Consider the following 20,317-nt stretch of genomic DNA (forward strand, 5'->3'; position numbering starts at 1 on the left):
GGGAAAAATGGAATGAAGCTGTCTCACTGGGGAGCCATCACTTCAGAGCTGAGCACTCCATAGTTGTGGTTTAATTCAGCTAATTATCAAGGTGGGGGAAGACAGCACTGAGATAACCCCCCCACCCCCTCTTGTGATCCTTCTGCCAGGATAGAAGTGTGTATAGTGAGCCTTGCTCACCAGGCTTATAGCCTTAGGTGGTTGGCATTTTGCCTCCAACCTTCTTCCCGACACTGACGGTTCTTCTATGTCATGGGCAATCAAATGAATTAACCTTCACATTTTTTTTCTGAAACAGTTTGGCTGAAAATCCTTGTTTCATTTGTTAAATGAATAAATGAATTGAGAAAAGAGAACAATCTAGATTAAAGGATGGAAAACATTATATACAGCAGCTTTCTCAAACCAAGATATGATAGGCAATATTTCCCATTGTAGAAAATACAGGTAGTTCTCAACTTACAACCATTCATTCAGTGACTGTTCAAAGTTACAGCAGCACTGAAGAAAGTGTCTTATGACTGTTTTTCACACTTATGACAGTTGCAGAATCCCCATGATCACATGATCACATTTCAGGTGCTTGGCAACTGGCTCATATTTATGATGGTTGCAATGTCCTGGGGACATGTTTTGCGTCTTTCTGCTAAGAAAGTCATTGTAGAAGCCAATTTAATTTTACAACCGTGTTACTAACTTAACAACTGCAACGATTCACTTTAAAACTGTGGCAAGGAAGGTAAAATAGGGGAAAGCTCAACAACTGCCTCACTTAGCAATTAAATTTTGAGCTCAGTTATGGTCTTAATTCGAGGACTACCTATACCAGTTTGGGATAGGCTGCTATGTTGTTATCGGTGTCTTTTATTTTTTAAGAGATCAGAGCAATGTCTGCATGTGTTGTCATCCAGTCTTGGGAGTTCACAATAGTCCCCCTACCACCAGGATACGATTTAAGTTGCCATCTATAAAATGTTGGGCAACAAGAAATTTATCGATTTTTTTTTAAGTTTAATTACTACTAAGATTAATCTTGCATCTTCATATTTCTTTAAGCAGTTTGGTTATAAGGTACTGGCTAATTCCAATGAGCAGCAAACACTTAGGATATACTCAGCTACTGCAGTGTATCTATGTATAGTTGTGACTGTTATGCCGTCTCTTGAGAGAACTGGATGTGACGTTCCATAGGAAGCCTAATCTTTGTGAGTCCACCTTAATTTTCTCTTACTCTGGCAGGTGTTTGAAGACAAACAGCGTCTTTGGATGGAAGAGCTGGATGAGCTAAAGCAAATGTATGTGGCCAAGCTGCAACAGGTAATGTACCAAGCCCAGCGCAGCCAGAGGGCGCTTCAGCTACAACTCTACAAAGTACAGCAGGAGAAGAAGAGGCTGCAGGAAGAACTGGACCTTCAACAGAGCCACTGTGAAGAGCTGAGGTTGCAACAGCAGCAAGCAGAACGCCTCAGTCCGAAACTGGAGGAGACCAAATGGGAGGTGAGGAGTATGCACAAAAGACTACCTTTATTTAGTTCTAGTACAATAAATACAATACAATACAATAGCAGAGTTGGAAGGGACCTTGGAGGTCTTCTAGTCCAACCCCCTGCCTAGGCAGGAAACCCTATACCGTTTCAGACAGATGGCTATCCAACATCTTCTTAAAGACTTCCAGTGTTGGGGCATTCACAACTTCTGGAGGCAACTTCTGTTCCACTGATTAATTGTTCTAACTGGTGTCCATGCTGAGTGCGAGCAGTCAATTAAACTAAACTTGCGGACTTCTTTATGAAGCAGGCATACTCTTGTTAGATAACTGACAAAATTACTGCCCTACTAGAGATTTGTCCAACCATGAAACTAGATTTCAGTTGTAAAGGCACCAAAAAATCTTCAGTATGAGCTATCCCATCCTCTCCCTTTGTATCTGGGCTTGTCATTGTTGCCTCTGTTGGAAATATTCCACCATCTCACAGACTCCCTTATCTTGCTACGTTTTCCTTGTTAATTTCTTGTTTTCATCCTAGTGTATTTTTTTCACAGGTATGTCAAAAAACTGCAGAGATTTCATTGCTGAAGCAGCAGCTCCGCGATGCCCAAGAAGAGATGGCCCAGAAACTGGGTGAAATCTTCAGTTTGAAAACACAGCTGCGGGAGGCTCGAACAGAGTTGCAAGCCAAGGGCTCGCAGCTGGCACAGTTGGGGGACTCTTTCCAACCCTTATCAGATCATGGTTCCCCTATTCCTTCTTCCAGGGAATCTCCCATGCAAGCATGCCAGGACTTTTTGGGTTGTGAAACGGATGATTCTAAATGTCGGGGAATGCAGGGTGAGAGTGTAGAAGGAACTGAATGGCTGTGGGCAGAATTGTTGCGGGAAAGGCGCCAGGCCCAACTGCAAGCGGTAAACTTTGAGCATGAGCGAAAAACATGGCGAGAGGAAAAAGAAAAAGTCTTGCGTTATCAGCGTGAGATTCAGGCCAGCTACATGGAGATGTACCATCGAAATCAGGCCCTGGAAAGGCAGCTGAGTGAATTTCATCAGTTCCCAGCTGAATCTAGAAATTCTAGTGATTCAGAATCACCTTGGATTGAGAGAGCTGAATCTTCTAAAATCTGAGCTATATTTGAGAAATCTTCTGCTGGGCTTGCAAATGGGCAGAAGCCCCATGCTGCAACATGGACTATAAGATTTGGTAGAAGAAATGTCGTAAGCTAAAGAGCCTCTTAACCCACCTCAAAAGTTTGTTCCTGTAACAACATACAGGATTTTGCAGATCGTTGTTCGAAGGATGGAATCACAGCAATATATTTGGAATTTTTTGTCCATCCAGGTAGACCGTTGCCTCCGCACCACTGCTGTTTTGGAGAGCAAAAGGTTTTCCTTTTGTATCCTGCATGGGGTCAATACAGAAGTTTCTTTTTAAATTATGGAATGTGAATTAGCTGTAATTGGGAACCCTCCTGCTGTGGCTCAGTGGGGAAAACAAATGAAGAATATATAGGTTATTCCTTATTAGAAAGGTTTAGCCTTGTCCATTAATCATTTGAATCTTGGCTTGCAGTACTAGAAGGAAAGACATAGAATATCTGCTCTATCAGGAATCCCTCTGTATAGCATTTGTTTTCTATCCATCTGGCGGGGCCTCATTCTATGTCAAGGTCAAAGCTCCAGGTATAATGTGATTATATGATCTTGTATTGTAAGAGAGATCCTTCCTTGGCTCTGGGAAACGAAGCAGCAACTCCAGTTCCATTGGCCTAAGAAACAAAAGCACAAGCCAAACCATTTGGGCTCAGCCATTAAAATACCGTAGGACAACGTTACCTGGCCTATGATCAGTTTCTCCATAATAATGAGAATGAAGCTGTGAACATATTTGTTCGGTTGCTGCTTGGTGTCTCAGTTCTAGGTTTGAAGGTTCTCGCTAACATAAAGAATTCTGAAATTGAAGCACAGCCTGGCAATGTATTGAATAAATATTTGCCTAAATATTCTGGCTCTACGACCGCTATTTTCCCCCTGTTGTAATGTTTTCTGTTTGTAGTATTTTTCCCATGTGTGCTATAATGGATGTTCTCAACAGATAAACTGCATGTTGTTTTAGAAACTCTAAAACCTGATAAGCCAAAATAATAAAAAATTAGGACATGCATTTTTAACGAAGAAACAGTGTCTAATTTTGGGGATTTCTCCTGAGGGGAGGAAGATTGGGCTAGGAAATCTCTTAAAATACTTTTGGGAATCTATGGATGTAAAATGAAAATAATTCTATGCCAAGAATATTCTTTAAGCCAACCAGAAGAGGATGAATGATATTTTCAACAATTTTGCAGTTTTTCTCTCTTTTAAAACAGAGCTTTAGATTTCCCACGGGTAAGGAAAGCCTGCAGTGATGAGGGAAAGCCTCCTTGCTTGTAGAATAGTGCTTGCCCAAGCCAAATGGTATCAGGTTGTATGTTGTATGGACTATACACAGATGTGAAGTTAAAGAAAAAAAGTGTGTTCTTAAGGATATAGGTCTGGCATGAAGTCAGATGCTTTACTGTATATATGTCTTAAGACAGGGATGTCAAACTCGTGGCCCATGGGCCGGATGTGTCATGCACTGGCCACGCCCACCATTTTAGGAAAGGGGAAAAAGTTGCAATACGTCACGTGATGACGTTTGACACCCCTGCCCTAAGAGAAATACACTATATAATATAGATCAATGCAGAGTGCTGGCTTGTTTTGTTCCAAATGCCAACGTTTTGTCAGCTTACTCAAATCATCTTACTATTTTTGGATTGCCATTATCTAATATGGTGCATGAAATCCTACATTAAACATGTTTGATAGTGATCAGCTCAGGACATCTTAATATGTCTCAGATTGCATTTCTTGTTTTAATCCATGTTCACTGATGCTACACAACTTGTCATTAGTATGATACACTGCCTAGCATATTTCATTTTATCTATAAGACATCACTGCCTACTATATTTCATTTTCCAGAGCAGAAAAGCTATTAGCTATTAAGTGATTTGATGGAACCTAGATGAAAATGTTTCATACCAGATGTGAAACAATCCAGTTTTGTGCTAGAGGTCTTTGCTGCAGAATCATCTTTGAATTGTCCTGGAGTGTAAGTAAGCACTTAATATAATTAAAAATCCACTGAACAGTTGACGCTTACTGCAGTCACACTCTCAACTATATAAATTTAATCCCTTATCAGGAAGCTACTTATATGGACGTGGTTAATTTTCAAGATACCAACCTAAATGAGCAAATTATAAAAGGACTAAAAAAAAGATACTGTAAATTAGATTACATTGAGCTGGACTAATAACATACTTCCTGCTATATCAGATGCTTTTTTTTTTCTTTGCTGGTCCCAAGAAACCACAAATGCTTGTTTTTCTTGCAAGGCAGCTGGTTGTTGAAATTTCTTGTTTGGTTCCCTGTGCCCACGCCAGTCCAAAATTCTGTTAATGCCTCACTCCAAAATCCCCACAGCAGGTTTCCACCCATCAATTACAACTGCAGGGAGTTGAGAAGCAGCCCAGGGAGGGCGGCACCAAAACTTGGCAGCTAAGCCAGAAACCAAGTTGCTTGCTCAGATGCCACAGGGAAGAGTCAAGGCGTCACAAAAAGTAACACAGGTATTTTGCCTCTTAGAACTGCTGGATAAACCAGTTTCCTGAATTCCACAGGACTGGTTCACTTCATCCAAGCAGTTAAAGCCCAGGCATCTGCCAAAATTATGAAGAGGGATGTAGTGTTATAGTTCTAATCTTAAAAACACTTGGTGGGCTCAGATAGTCTGACCACTCTAGACATCTAGATCTGAACCACATTTCTTTTACTTTACTTTACTTTATTTTAAATTTCTAGACCGCCCCCTCTCCCGAAAGGGACTCGGGGCGGTGTACAGTCAAATTAAAACACAAGGAATACATAAGAATAAATATATAAATACACAGATCCTTAAATACTCTGATTTCTCTCAGACAACTGAAAGAGCAACTTGTCTGATATATCTCCTAAGTATATGCTTTTCAATTTTTTGTACATTTGATTTGTGTTGCTAGGAATTCTTAATTTACTTTCCAAAAATATAGCTGGGCTTCACGCAGCAACTTTTGTATTTTTGCTATTCATATTCAGCAAAGATTTATATGCTGTGTATTTGTGACAATCCAAGGTTACCTCTGACATTTTTCTGCTCACTTCCCAGTAGTAATAGTAGTACCACCAATAAAAGCCCTAATATAGTCTGACAAAAATTTACCTATGTCTGTTCTAGTAATACCAGGGACTGAAATAGCTAAATAAGTTCCAGTATAACTTCACTGACAACTGAGATGTCAACGTCCCTTCTATGAGGACAAATTGCTGTACAGGTGGTCCTCGCTTAATGACTGTTGCAGCATCTCATAATCACAAGTCATCATTTGCAACCTTTCCAGTTTCCAACTAACAATGTCAATAGGGAAGCTGGTAGGAGATTGCAAATTGTGACATGATGTCACACTTAATGACAGCAATCAGTATTTGACTGAGCATCAAGCAACTTAATAATAACCACAATCATGTAGCAAGAGAGAAACTAAACAAAAAACTTTTCTTAAGATACAGTTGTGTTAATTTTCAACTGCGGATAAATACTGCAGGGAGATAGATGAATTGTTTGATATATGACATATGCAGGCTAGACTATTAAGGGAATATAGGTCAATACCAAACCTAGTTTCAATTGGAAATAGTTGGAAATTACTATATTTTTTTCAGGAATTGGTCTAATGCGCTCTGTATTCATGACCCAAGATAATAAATCAGCCACTATATTTTGAACAGTTGTTGTTTCTAAAATGACTTCATAGCCACACAGTGTAGATATATTACAGCAGCTGAATATTTATTAAGATATGTAATTAAAATAGAAATATTTAAGGTTCACACAATCTGGTAATTTTCTAAGACAAAGAATAAACAGTTGTATTCTGGAAAAGATACATTACGAAATGGCAATCTAAAAAAAATTCCATTCTTCATGTTGGTACAAAATAATCCCATCATAAAATTGCCTCTCAGAAGGGCCAATCTCAATTGCTCTTCTGTTGCAACTGCCTGTTAAACTGCATAGTCCAGATTCACAACTATACCAATTGTTATATGCATGCCAATTTGCCTTTTTCTATAACTTTGTTATTATTCATTTTCACATCTTTATCTAGCAGGAAAACATTCCCCGACCGGAACAGTGCAGCACAAAAGGAATTATAATTTCACAATTTAGGAGGACAACTCCTTACATTGGTTTATCTTCCACATCCATCTTGGGCAAATTCCAAGAAGGCTCCCAATTGTCTCCAAAAATGTTTGAATTAATCGAGCAGTTTCCGCATATTTTAATTGAGATAAAAGTAAACACTTTCAGGGAGACATCACACTGAAAAGCATTGCAAATAGAGAGATGTAATTACATGGTTAACCAAAACCTACAGAATTGTATAACTATATCCTGGGTACACAATTATTTCCAGGAAAGTAAGAAATTAACACAGAGAAGCTGACAAATAATAAATGTCCAGTTTAACAACCCTCATGATTTTCCAGATGCTGCATTGAGGAAAAACGTGAAGCTGATGTTTCGTGAAAACATTTTGGAATTATGCAAATGTAGAATTTGCATAAACATGGCACACTTCTCTCAATAAAATAATGTACCTATCTCTTCTTTTGGGTATCTGGTTAGAATAGTGAACAAATATTAATTCCAAAATAGGGTGGGGGAATATTACCGGGATAAAAGGAACACAGGAATATATTTAGTGGTAAGGTAACTGCTGGGAGCGATAGCTGCAATGAAGACTAATGACCACAAGGGAGGAGTGTCTATACCTCCAAGCACATACTCCAAAACATACTTTGAGTACACCTATAACAGGTCATCAGATCTTTCCTAGGCTGGATGGCAAAGCCACACCCAAAGCATATAGTCATTTGCATACAACAGGTAATCTGAATTTAGCTCCAGCCTAATGGATGGCACAGTGTTAATTTTATAGATTGTGACATTTTGATGGGATATGATGAGACAGAGAGAGAAAAATTATTCCAGGACAGGAAGTGATGACACAAGACTATTTAAATAAAGGGCTGGGGATAAGATAAGACCAGCATTGGATACAAAGGGGGAAGACAAGTTATTCAGGATGTTGTGATGTTCCCAAACTGCATGTGGGAACAGGTGAGATGCTGAAAGACTTGATCTATTTTAATTGATAATACCAAGTCTAAGATAGATTGGGGTCACAGTTCATCAAACGTTTGCCTGATCTGTTATTGATATTTCATCTTATCTGCATTGGACACTCACCACACAAGCAACTCCAAACTGTCTACAAAATGGTTCACTCCAAACCTACACGTCACTTACAATTTACCTAAGCCAAAAATGGTTTGTCCCAATCAGCTGTTGCACCCTATGTAGTTCATTCCAGGCACACCCTTCACAATACAAATGGTTTGCTCCATCATGAGAGAACTTTAGCAATTAGGTACGCGTAGGACGGCCGCATAAGACAAGAAGGAAGCTAATTATTAATTATTCTATTTTCTCAGATTGAAGAAAACCGACGTCTCTTTCCACGGTTCTCAGGTTAGCGTTATTTCAAGCTTCCCTCCCCCCTTTTTTTTCCTCGAAGTGGCTCCACCCAACCTTCATACTGAATAGTAAAGGAACGTGCCATTCAGCGTTCGGGGGGTGCCTTTCTAACCTATCGCTCGTCTGTGATAGGAACCACCAAGGATCCCACAGGGTCGATTTGTGGCGACCGCATTCATTACGGGGTGAGCCGTGGCACAGGCAGAATCCCGTCCGCGAACTATTCTCTCTCGATCCCTTAAACCGGAGTGAGGGAGGTGGGGAGAGAGAAGAGAGGTGGATGCCCGGCTGGTTGGCCTCGCCTCCAGGTCTTCTCGTCAGCAGCGCCGCCGGCGTTCAACGGGCGAGGACCTTCCGCCTCAGCCGAGCCCCGCGCCCGGTCTCTGGCGCCTGGAAAAGGTCACCATCGGCTGTCCTGACTGGAAGCTTTTTCTCCTTCCGCCTCAGAGCGTGTCAGGCAGGCCGGGCTAATGGAGCGGTGCGCCTGCGTAGAGAGGGAGGTGGACAAAGTGCTGCAGAAGTTCCTGTGCTACGGCCAGCATTGTGAGCGAGGCCTGGAAGAGTTGCTGCGCTACGTCAGCCAGCTAAGGGAGGAGCTGGGCGCTGCAGGTACGGATGCCCCTTGCCTTGGGTCTGGGATTGCGGTCTCGGCTTTGAACGTGAGCCACCTGGTCATAAAAAGCCAGGCAGATACGGATCTGGCTAATGAGAGACCACCAAGGCAACGCTACACTAGAAAGTCATAGTGTCAAAGCATCCTGGAAGAACACAATGGAAAAACCACGTTTTATCTTGTTGCCAGAAAAGAAGGCACACAATTGATCCATGAAACTGTAGGAAGTTGAGCTTTGCTTGGGAGATTTTGTGTTCCATGCTTATTGAATTGAGCGGGCTTGCAAAATACGCTTAATAAAACTTAGTGAATTTTTTTTAACAACCTTAAGTTTGTCCTTGGTTCGATGTATAGGTTGTGAAGCCCCTAATGAAGTGGTGGGTTTCAAAATTTTTTAGAATCTCTTCTGTAGGTGTGGCCTGCTTTGTGGGAGTGGCTTGCCAGCCATGTGACTGGGTGGGCATGGCCAACTTGTAAAATGTGGTGAAACTCACTTAACAACGCTCTTGCTTAGCAACCAAAATGTTGGCTCAGAAACTCTGGCATTGAAGTGTGCAAGTCGTAAAGCAGTCAAGTTGCAAGACCCTTGCACCCCTAACCCTTTAGAAAAAAAACCCAGGGGTGTTCAAACTTGACAGCTTTAAGACTTGTGGACTTCAACTCCCAGAATTCCTCCTCTCGCTCTTCATCTTGATGATGTGCGGACGGGCGGGGGGAGGGAGCTGGAACTGGTTCTAAACGGCACTGTAGATTTGTGGAACCTCTTCTATAGAAGAGGTTAGAACTGGCAGGAAGCCACCCCTGCCCTAATGTGAACGCAGCCCATTTATTTACTTTATGAGTCAAATGTATTTGAGTAATCCCAGAAAATGGGTTAATTCAGTAAAAAGTATATTCTTTGAGGTTAATCAAAACTGAGCTTGTTTGAATGAATGAATGAATGAATGAATGAATGAATGAATGAATGAATGATCAATCTAATTATTGGCTGTTACTATGCAATACAGTATGTAGATAATATTCAATTATACATCTTACCTCCTTCGAATTCAAGTGAAGCTATTGAGGTTCTGTTCCTGTGTCTGGAGGTTGCAAGGGTCCAGATGGGGAGGAACAGGATTTAGCTCTACCCTACCAAAACCAAGTGGCTGTAGATTTTAGTTTCCAAAAGTCCCAATACTGGAGAGGATTGATCTTTGACACTGAGCAGTTTTACCTTGCCTTGCTTGAAATCAGTGCATACTTTGGGGTCCTCCAGGACTCTCATATCCAAATTGAAGAACTGTTGGCAGCTGTGGCCAGAGGTGTCTTTGCATAACTTTGTTTGGTGTGCAGTACCCATTTCCGCATTATGGATCCTGCTCATGATCACCCACATCTTACTCACCTCCCATCAGGACAATTGCACTGTGCTGTCTTTGAACATCCAAAAACTGCAATTGGTCCATTGTGCGGTGATACACATACGGTAGTTGTAGTCATTGCTTGTTATGCCCATCTGACACTGGCTACCAATAGCATTCTAGGTCTGGGTGCAATTCAGTGTGCTGGTTGACACCTGTAAAGTCCCTTATGAGTTATGACATAGGACTTGATTATTTGGGAACTACTGGTATTTGTTCCCAAGGGTATCTCCCTGTCCACATATGCCATACTCCTGGGACTTCTTTGAAACAATGCCATCTCTTGGGACCCAGAAGGTGTACTTTCTCTGTGCTATTATACAACAACTGGTTTATTTTCATTGCTGTCTTCTCTTAATTTTCACAATTGAATTCCAAGATACTTGTGAACAGATGTTGAAGAAATGTTGAGTATGAAAATATTACTATTATATGGAACTGTTGTATCTAGTGGTGCCTTTCCCCAAATGTGTCCCTTGCAGGTGAAGATACCATAAAATATCTTCACTTATTTATGTCAAATGAAAGTTGCAAGTAAGCAGAGACTGAGCACTTGAGGTGAAATCTAAAACTAAAATCCATTGCTTTTCCTATTACAGCCTTGCAGCGAGGACCTCTTTCTGCTACACTCTCCCTCGTTATGTCCCAATGCTGTAAGAAAATTAAGGATACTGTTCAAAACTTAGCTTCAGATCACAAAGATATTCACAGCAGTATCTCCCGCGTGGGCAAAGCAATAGATAGAGTAAGTATCTTCTATTAATTTTTTGGGGGGGAGGGGGGGTTGGACCAAGGAGGAAATTGCTTTGGATTTTAAATTGGGAGCCATGAAAGTAGATGTTACTCCAATGATTATATATTTTATGCTGTCGATTTTGGAATGCTTGTAAACTAGTGAAATATGTATGTTCTATTATTTTGTTCTTTGATAGCATAAACACTCATTTAGTACAGTACAGGAAAGCTCTTGTTCTGTTTTCTCAACCTTCATAAGCATTGTGTTTTCTTCACATTCTCCTGAATCTAAAATATTGCATGAAAAATGGTCCAAGAGGTATGCAAGCAAATGATTCTTCAAAACGTGACTACAGGTAGTCCTTGTTTAGGGACTGCCTCATTTAGTGACCATTTGCAATCATAGTGGTGATGAAAAAGTAACTTTTTGACTAATCCTTGCACTTATGACCTTTGCAGGTCTGTAAAGTAAAGGAAAGCTGAAGTAAGATCATAAACACTGTTGTGGTTTCACTTAGCAATGGCTTCATGTAATGATCAAGTTGCCAGCCCCAACTGTAGTTGCTAAATGAGAACTACCCATATTACATAAAGTAGCTAACTATATTATTTGCTATATGCCAAATAATTGTGTTGTGTGGGCTTCTCTTATCAGAAATTAATAAAGAAGCAATTTGGTTGTGAGTTATCATTGGGAATAAAATTATTAAGGGCATTAAGTAGAGGTACATGAGGCAGGGCCTGTGAATGAGAATCTCCTATATTTTTGCACAGTACAGAAATGTTCAAGTTTTCATATCGAACATCAATTTATGCTGTTCATAAGAAAGAAGTTTAATCTCATTTGAGGACTACCTAGCTTTCATTATAGATGGTATGGTATCCTCCTTTAAATTGCTAGAACGATAATTTGCCTTATCTTTACACCACATTTACATGCTTAAAGATAAGGCAATTATCATTCTAGCAAGTTACTTTGCTTCCTTTTTGAAATACAGATTGAAGGATCATCTGCTTCTTTTTCATTTTCACAAATTTTTCTTCCAGAATTTTGATGCTGACTTGTGTGGCATTGTTCCTGCTCTGGTCTGGGAAACCCAAGAGAAACAGATCCTGGTATTGGCAATTATAGAACATCTCTATCAACAAGGAATGCTGGGAGTGGCTGAAGAATTGTGTCAGGTACTAATCTCTTTAATGACAGAAATCTCTGCATGGTATACAGGAAGTCCTCACTTACCAACTACAGTTGGGACTATCAACCCGGTCGCTATGTGATTGTAAAGCTAATCATCACAGATCATTAAGTTGACATCAGGTGAGTGCAATTTGTGACTTCCTGCTGGCTTCCCAATTGACATTGCTTATCAGAAGCCAGCTATGAAGGTCACAAAAGGTGATTACATGATTATGGGACCTGCAACTATCATAAATGTGCACTAGTTGCCAAGAACCCAAATAATGATCATGTGACAATGACTGCAACTTTGAAAACTAGCTTAAATCTCCTTGGTCAGCTCAACTGTAACTTTGAACAGTTGTAACTTTGAACTAATGGTCAGTAAGCGAGGACTATGGTTGTAATCCATGATGGTTGTAATCCTACATTGTGTTACACTTTTTGGCTTATGGTTCAGTTAAGTTATTCAGTTTTGCTGGCCACAAACTTACTTTCTTGCCTATAGTACCAGAAGAAGCACTTGACTCAATTATTGTGTTCTGTTGTATATCATTTTTGCCCATTCTGAAATGGCTATAGGTAGTTCTTGACAGATAACAATATGGTCATAAATCATTGCAGTCATAAGTCAAGGCATCATGTGACTGGACCTGGTTTTTTTAAAAAACATATTTTGTAGCAGTTGTTAAGCAAATACCGTGCTCATTAAGTAAATCCATTTTCCCCAGATGCATTTTTTTGCCAGAAACTGGAAGTAGACACCTGAAAACAGCAGAATTCATAGCAAATTGTGGTGATGTGATCATGAGATGCTCAAATGGCCGTAAAGGTGAGCCACTTGCCAAGCACTCAAAATGCGATCATGTCACCGTGGGGGGTGGGACTGGCTTGTGAGTAGCTTTTGAGGGGTCCATCGTAACTTTGAATAGTCATTAAGCAACCAGTTATAAGTCAATGATTATCCATAATCTTTATTTGAACCTCCATCTGCAGATATTTCCATTTCTTGCCTGCTCCTTTATTTTCAGGAGAAGGCGAGACAATTTGTTTTTCAATCAACTTCTGCTTTCTCCTTGGCAGGAATCAACTGTGAAAGTGGATGTAGACTTCAAAAAACCATTCCTGGAACTGAACAGCATTCTGGAAGCTCTGCACAAACAAGACTTGGGACCTGCTCTGAGGTAAGTCTTTAGAACAGTGTTCCTTTGGGGAATCCAGTTTCTTGTCTTCCTGTAATTCCTAATCTGATTGTTTTAATTTAGGTTTTTAATTTACTTTGATTGGTTTTTAGTTACTTTTTAAGATGCTTTGTTTCTCATCTATGAAATCTAGTACATTTCTGAGATTTCGCTTAAAAACATGCTGCCAGCATTTATAACCTCCTGTAGCCAATATGTAAGTGAGTTTGGAACATTGCAAGTCTTTTTTTCATTATAATTACTCTGAGGACAGTTCCTTTATAGACTTTAGTTGCTGAGGGAATAATGTACCTTGCCTAGCTGGGCAGTCTTCCACAGGCAGCAGCTGGCCGATCTGAACAGTACTCTGGAATTTCAGCTGCATCGGCTCCATTTCATCAGACTTCTTTCTGGCGGCCCCGGCAAGGAGTTGGAGGCCTTGAGCTATGCACGTCACTTTCAACCCTTTGCCCACCTACACAAGCAAGGTGGGACACTTTTCCCTTGGATCTGCTTTCTTGCTATGAACTAATATCTCTTTCCTAGGTCTGTTGGGCTAATGCTCTGCTCAGCATCCTTGACAAAGGTAAAATAATACATTTTATTTGTATTAAGATTGTTTTCATAATGTTTCTTTACAGTTGCCAGAATTGATGCCTTTTGTTTCTGATTTTGATGCTTCAAACAACTCTTAAAGCTAAAGAATGTTGGAATCTCATTATTCCCAGTTTCTCTCCAACCCAATGGGATGCTGGAAAGAGAGGGACTGAGCCTGTTCATCTCTCAGCAGGGTACCTGTCTGAGCACTGAAAAAAACAGGACCAGATTTGGTGTGGTGGGAAAAGCTGACAAAAGATCAAGCCTGAAAATAGCTTGATCTAGCTTGAGCCTTTGAAGAAAGGCATTCCAGAAAACTTCCCCGTCATTCATTCATATGGGAGAAGCAGCTGGACCGCCCTTGGAATGCTACCAGCTGCTCCATTCTTAAGCCTCGCCTTCCTCCCACCTGGTCATGTGACTGAGTGCAGCTGGTATGAAGGGGTAGAAAAGAATTTCAGAAACCATGCTCTGTGTACATTCCCCAGTTTTAATACAAGAAGCAAACTAAACTGCTCAATTTCTTGATTCAAAGCAAAGGCATCATCTCCTCAGCCTGTTCATTTGTTGTTGTCACCAGTTTCTTACAATTCATTCTGAAATAGGCCCAGGTGACCTTAGTGAAGGTTGTTCACTAAAGTGGCACTTCCTGTATCTTGCTGAACAGAGATCCAAGTGATGATGGGAAGTCTGGTATACCTACGCTTAGGCCTTCAGAATTCTCCATATAGGCATCTACTGGATGAAAGTCATTGGACAGAGATTTGTGAGACTTTCACTCGTGATGCATGTTCCTTGCTGGGTCTCTCAGTGGAGTCACCTCTTAGTGTCAGGTAAAGATTCATACAGGTGGGACCGGGGGCTGCACTGGGCAGTACTGAGCATTGTGTCTCTGCAGTTTTGCCGCAGGATGTGTAGCATTGCCAGTTCTGATGAACATCAAGGCTGTGATTGAGCAGAGACAATGCACAGGTGTCTGGAGCCACAAGGATGAGCTGCCCGTGAGTTACTTAACCCATTCTGGGGAAGGAATTATAGGATGGGTTGGGATTTTTGCTGAAGAAAATAAATAGAACTATATGCTAAAGTTAACTTTTATTTTCTTAACAGATTGAAGTTGAACTGGGAATGAAATGCTGGTATCATTCAGTCTTTGCATGTCCCATCCTGCGCCAACAGACCACAGATTCCAATCCACCTATCAAGTTGATTTGTGGACATGTTATTTCTAGAGATGCTCTCAACAAGCTTATCAATGGAGGGAAGTGAGTGATTTTCATCAAATCTTGCTATCTCAATGAAAGTTATGTGGTTAGTAGATAAGTAATTGCCTGAACTATTTCCATTTCCATACTGCAGTTAGATCATATACTTTATTCATCCCATATTTATACATGAAATACCATGTAGATTTACTAAAACTTTTCCCCCAAAATACTTTTAAAAATTTTTATATACCGTGGCTGCATTATGTCTGCTACCTTCAGCTCAATTGTTGAACAAGGCCATTTAAAAAAAACTCCAAATCAATATTTTTCAAACATGACAACTTTTAAGGTGTGTAGACTTCATTTCTCAGAATTCCCCAGCCACATACTGGCTGGGGAATTCTAGTTGAGATCCACACATCTTAAAAGGAATGACTAACTGACATTACTGGAACCAAATCCAGATTTTTTAAAAAAATAATACAGAGTAAAAAAATAGAAACGAAGTTGGTGAATATTAAGATTTCTATCCTGCTTTTGTTCAGAAACTCAAGACATGTAGTGCTCCCATTTTTCATAGCAAACATTAAGGAAACTGGGTCAAGAACAAAGCCCAAAGCACAGCAAGCTTCAGTAACAGATAATAGACTAGACCTGGATGTCTGTGGTGCCAGCACAATCACTCCATCACACTTTCATACAACAGGACTTGCTGCCAGTTTTTCAGGAGTGGGTGGGCAGATCATCTTCATATTGTTACAAAAGTAGTTTCTTGTAAGGATTCCAAAGTCCTGATTTGATTCTTTTTTTGTTACATTCTGCAGACTGAAGTGTCCATATTGCCCCATGGAACAAAACCCAGCCGATGGAAAACGTCTCATCTTTTGATAATGGCAAGACTTGTTATGAAATAGGCTCTTCAAATACAGCAGTTGTGTGCAAGCAGAACTCTACAATGTCCTGCTTAATATAACAGCTGCTATACAATGGAAGCTGACTAGTTTAATGGACCAGACAAAAACTTCCCAGGTTGAGGCAATGCAATATCCTGTATGTATACTCCATGTCTGAGTGTTTTAGGCTTCATCCTGGCAGCTTCAACAGGCACTGCTCCTGTTGTAGAGTTTATCCTATCCCTGGTCACAATTCTGTTCCTTGTTGGATACCACAAGCACTGTATGTGAAGCTGCTACCCACTACTCTCCACTTTTAATGCTTACAGATTACCAAATTCTTGAAAACAGAAATATGTTTCTGAGGTAAGAAAAGCATGTGGAGAATCCAGCTTACTCCTGTTTCAAAGAAAAAAATTCAAGTAAATTAGAATGCAAATGAGGACAATTGTAGGCTTACTGGTGTTTCCTAACATTTTACGTCAGCCTCTGTATACAATATTGGTCTTCAGAGACTAAGCGATGAGTATACAGTGGAATATTTCAGAATATGAGTACAAATACACAATTTATTTAAGTAGAGAAATAAGAGCTCAAAAGCCAGGATCAATTTTCTTCCTTATATAAACAATTTATAGCATCAGAGCATGTACTATTTACATATGGTAAATCTAAAACCTGTATAGGTAATGAACAAGAGTTTGGTGTTAACAGCTTGTAATAAAATGTTGCATTTTGTGTATGTAAAAGAGTTTTCAAATCTGCCTTAGAGATTTTAATTAAGAGACATCCTTAGGCATAGATTATTCCTACTATCCAGGTTTGGTGTTCTCATGGAGTGATCTTAAAGATTTCCTCAAAGGTACAACTCTTTAGAAATAATTTTCTAAAGTGCTACATTGTTATTTTAACTTGGAGGCTTCAAGTAAGAAACTAATGCTTACAACTTACACTTTACAAAATGACATTGCCTTTTTCTGAAGCAAAAACCTAGAGAAAGGATAACTGAAAAAAATCAATTGCCACTATAGCCTTTAAGAGTAGCCAGAGGCTTTATCTTGCTGCAAGTATTCTCAATTCTATCCAATCTTGTACATATCAGACAGAAGTAGCAGAAGACATAGAAACGAATTGAAATAAATTACTTTTCCTTTGCTTTGCATGTTACCATACAATGCAATACCTACAAAATTATAGGTATTCAGCGTAAGACTAATTTGTATAAAGCAACTTAGTCTACCTGGCCAGGGCTGGAGTTTTTTTTTTTGGGGGGGGGGGATACTTATTTGCTTCTGTACTCCAGTATGATCTAGTTAACAAGGGCTGAAATAACACTGCCCTTTAAATAAAGAGGCTATAGATGACTTATATTTTTTATTTTTTACTAGCATTTCTGTATGCATAAAGGAGCGTGCAGTGAGGCAAGAAATGTTCTCTACCCCAAGTAGACAGGAATACAACTTGAAGGTACTTTGGAGCACCTTTTGGGCACCAGAGACTGGTTCTGTGGATAAAGGTTTTTCTGTGGACCAGAGGGATCATGTAATGCCTGCATCCTGTGGGTGGGGCTTTGCTTGTTTCTGTGGGCCCAGTTGCTGGCATGCTGTGGACTGCTGCTGGTCCACAGACCAGAAGTTGGGGACACCTAGTTTGGAGTAAGCAAGTAAGATCATGTGATATTAAAGACTATAGTATATTGAATTGGATAAGGCCAATATATCTATAAATCTTTTTATTATTTAATAGTTCCTCTATGCTAATGGTCTAGAATTCTTTTAGAGCTGAACATCACACAACATTTTAACACACATTTCCAGCAAGAATTTCAACCAAAACTTCAAAAATAGATGATTACAGCATAGCTGCCATAGTTCCAATAAGTCACTTGATCTATTTCTCAGTGTAACAATCCAGGCCAGCTGTCATATCAAACTGGCATGAAACTGATATTTAACCACACAAAGCCTATTGAATCCAGTATATCATATCATATATCTTGGAGTCTTAATAGCATTCGTTATCAATGTTCTTCACAAAGGAAGGGGAAGAGCTTCCACTTCCTCCAAGCACTCATTGTAAGCTTCTTGATAGTCCTGATGAGCCTTTATCATGATAACGCAGGTTGGGCGTTTTGAGCCTGCTGCTGCTCCCAAATCCTGAATGCGAAAGAAGAAAAGGATTCAGTTCCTTGGATCACACAGAGGTCTCACTTTTTTCAGCACAGACTATTCATGCATATTTCAAGATGCAAACTAAACAAATCCAGTATTTTAGAAATTTGATTTTAGCCCTCCTCAGGGTGAAGATCTAACTTCTCTAAAGCTTAATTCAGCAACTGTACTGCAAACATCTTTTAAAAATGGAAACCAAATTTCAACAACCTGAGAATAAGGCTTACTTAATGCTTCAGAATTCACACTCTTGATATCACATTTGAGATATCAGTGATCTTGCTAAGATATTAAAATTTAACATAATTTAAAGGAAAAATATTAGGGATTTCAATGTTTTTGTATGACCATCGATGTTTACAAACCTTATACAAAAAATAGCTTAAAATTTAACATGGCACCTGCAGGACAAAATACATGGGAATCATTGGCATTAAAATTATTCTTAAATTACCTTTTCCCTGTCATTTCAACTTCTGAGCTCGCATTAGAAAGGAATTCTCAGGGACTTCAATATTAACTGGCCTCTCATAACTTCAAGATATTAACAAAATATGGTACTGAAGTCTTTAAACATGACGTGTACCACTTTTTAGCTATTTTATTAAAATTCATGTATTAGTATCATATTCAATAGTTGGACATGATTATGCTGAAACTATATGGCATTATAAGGATCTGTAGCCTGAATATCTAATATTCACTTGTTAGATTCAAACACTACTAAGCAATAATTTAATCTTGTAGTATATGACAGTTTATTATATGAATGCAGATGTCATATGTCACAGGTATTAAACTTGCAGTCACATTGCCATCACGTTACAGTTTTTCCAATTCGTACAGCTGAGGTAGGCATGGCCTGTGCATGATGCATCCGGCTTGCGGGCCCCCAGTTTGACACCCCAGCCATATGTTATTCAGCAAGCCATCTATAACATGAATTTAGCACTTCTGAATGTTAATATGTTATTGCACCCAGTTCTGTTATATATTTAAGTCACAAAAAGGCACAAAATAACATATAAAAGTTTGTTCATAAAACTATTACTGGGACTTTTAATAATGAACGACATCCACGTCATGGAATTTAAAGAGTAGAGATAAATAGTAGCTTTTGAGAAAAAACTTAAGTATTCATATCTAAGTATCTTAAGACTTTATTTCTGTTTACATAGGAAAATAACATGATTATGCGAGACAAAATTCTATTGAATTCTTTTGACACATTTTATACATTCATTCCTTTCTCAAGGATGAGCAGGAAGAAAACTCCTTTAACCAATTATTACCGTTTTAGATGGAATATATACATAGGGAAGACTCCTGTCTTCACACATGATGGGGATGTGGCAATAAACATCAATAGGCAATGTATCTCCTGCAAGAACTGTGATTCTATGAGAAACAAGACAAATTTTAGCACTTGGTTAAAAATTAGGGATTAGTAAAACATAAAATTCAACATAATGGAAAACCTCAAATAAGTTTCTTACCGCTAACAAAAGAAATGTATCTAATTTGCTTAGAATGTCACATTAGTTTCTGTGAACTTTGTGTAGAAAAAGCTAATTTAAGCATTTATCTTAAATGCCTTAAAAGGGTTTTGCTTTAGAGTTTAAACCAAAGCACACCACAGCAGTTACTTCAAGCGGAAATACAGAGATTGTCAAAAATCCCATCGCCTGGAGCATCACAGGTTCTTACCCTTTTTCGCCTTTGTTGATAAATTTCTGGACCTCTTTCACCCCTCGCCGGATCTGTTTAAACTTCGATGCTACAAAATAAAGCGCGAGAAGTTTCAGGAAGATCCCAAGAGATAGTAAAGCTCGAAACGGAGTCCATCACAGCCCACCCGGGAAGGGCTCTCACCCCCACCAATCGCACACACCTTTTCTGATGCACTTGTAGAGTTTGCGTGTGAGCTTCCGAGAGGCTAACGGCCGCGCAATAGCATTTACGTTTGCGACCAGCTCGTGGTACGACCGTTCTGGGGTTGTTGCCTCGGTCTCCGGCGCTTCCTCGGGTTCCTGGTGCTTGACTCGACCCATAGCCGCAACTCGAACAAGCCAGGCACACACGCGCCACTTCTACCCCCTACTAGCCTATTTCCGTTTCCACTCTCAGAGCACTGACCCCTGGGAAGCCAACAATAGAGTTTTTTAAACCATGGAGTTTTTTAAA

The 20,317-nt window shown here is 39.7% G+C and overlaps 3 protein-coding genes across 6 annotated transcripts in view; 2 read left to right on the forward strand and 1 right to left on the reverse strand.

Annotated features, from left to right (window-relative positions):
• Positions 1 to 4,455, forward strand: part of N4BP3 (NEDD4 binding protein 3) — a 28,486-nt gene extending 24,031 nt beyond the window's left edge. Inside the window, exons 4-5 of one of the 2 annotated variants that reach the window (XM_081951153.1) lie at positions 1,240 to 1,497; positions 2,044 to 4,454. In XM_081951153.1, the coding sequence (XP_081807279.1) occupies positions 1,240 to 1,497; positions 2,044 to 2,619 (834 nt within the window). In that variant the 3' untranslated portion in view covers positions 2,620 to 4,454. Of the gene's footprint in view, positions 1 to 1,239; positions 1,498 to 2,043 lie in introns of both variants that reach the window. The other variant, XM_081951154.1, reaches the window with a different exon arrangement.
• Positions 4,456 to 6,394: 1,939 nt separating this feature from the next.
• RMND5B (required for meiotic nuclear division 5 homolog B) lies at positions 6,395 to 16,711 on the forward strand. Of its 3 annotated transcripts, none has more exons than XM_081934586.1 (10): positions 6,395 to 8,149; positions 8,603 to 8,764; positions 10,771 to 10,916; positions 11,954 to 12,088; positions 13,167 to 13,267; positions 13,586 to 13,752; positions 14,529 to 14,694; positions 14,760 to 14,862; positions 14,972 to 15,126; positions 15,894 to 16,711. In XM_081934586.1, the coding sequence occupies exons 2-10, from the start codon at positions 8,626 to 8,628 to the stop codon at positions 15,955 to 15,957; spliced, it is 1,176 nt and encodes a 391-aa protein (XP_081790712.1). In that variant the 5' UTR covers positions 6,395 to 8,149; positions 8,603 to 8,625; the 3' UTR covers positions 15,958 to 16,711. The 3 variants fall into 3 exon arrangements, with proteins under 3 accessions (XP_081790712.1, XP_081790714.1, XP_081790713.1); XM_081934587.1 differs by lacking the exon at positions 6,395 to 8,149 and adding an exon at positions 8,164 to 8,340; XM_081934588.1 differs by lacking the exon at positions 8,603 to 8,764 and having other exon boundaries at positions 6,397 to 8,149.
• Positions 16,547 to 20,273, reverse strand: NHP2 (NHP2 ribonucleoprotein). The gene is made up of 4 exons (XM_081934589.1): positions 20,025 to 20,273; positions 19,841 to 19,910; positions 19,426 to 19,531; positions 16,547 to 18,118 (listed from the first exon to the last, which is right to left on the reverse strand). Exons 1-4 carry the CDS (start codon positions 20,182 to 20,184, stop codon positions 17,993 to 17,995), a joined length of 462 nt encoding a protein of 153 aa, XP_081790715.1. The 5' UTR covers positions 20,185 to 20,273; the 3' UTR covers positions 16,547 to 17,992.
• Between the last annotated feature and the right edge of the window lie 44 nt (positions 20,274 to 20,317).

This window comes from Natrix helvetica, assembly GCF_964273705.1.
Source record: "Natrix helvetica genome assembly, chromosome: 1".
Lineage (NCBI taxonomy): Eukaryota > Metazoa > Chordata > Lepidosauria > Squamata > Natricidae > Natrix > Natrix helvetica.

Coding starts and splice junctions, on each gene's coding strand:
- RMND5B (XM_081934586.1), top strand. CDS start 8,626: ATGGAGCGGTGCGCCTGCGTAGAGAGGGAGGTGGACAAAGTGCTGCAG. Junction 13,268..13,585: donor GACTTGGGACCTGCTCTGAG/GTAAGTCTTTAG, acceptor TACCTTGCCTAG/CTGGGCAGTCTTCCACAGGC. Junction 15,127..15,893: donor AAGCTTATCAATGGAGGGAA/GTGAGTGATTTT, acceptor TACATTCTGCAG/ACTGAAGTGTCCATATTGCC.
- NHP2 (XM_081934589.1), bottom strand. CDS start 20,184: ATGGGTCGAGTCAAGCACCAGGAACCCGAGGAAGCGCCGGAGACCGAG. Junction 19,532..19,840: donor ATCAACAAAGGCGAAAAAGG/GTAAGAACCTGT, acceptor TGTTTCTCATAG/AATCACAGTTCTTGCAGGAG. Junction 18,119..19,425: donor TATATATTCCATCTAAAACG/GTAATAATTGGT, acceptor TTTCGCATTCAG/GATTTGGGAGCAGCAGCAGG.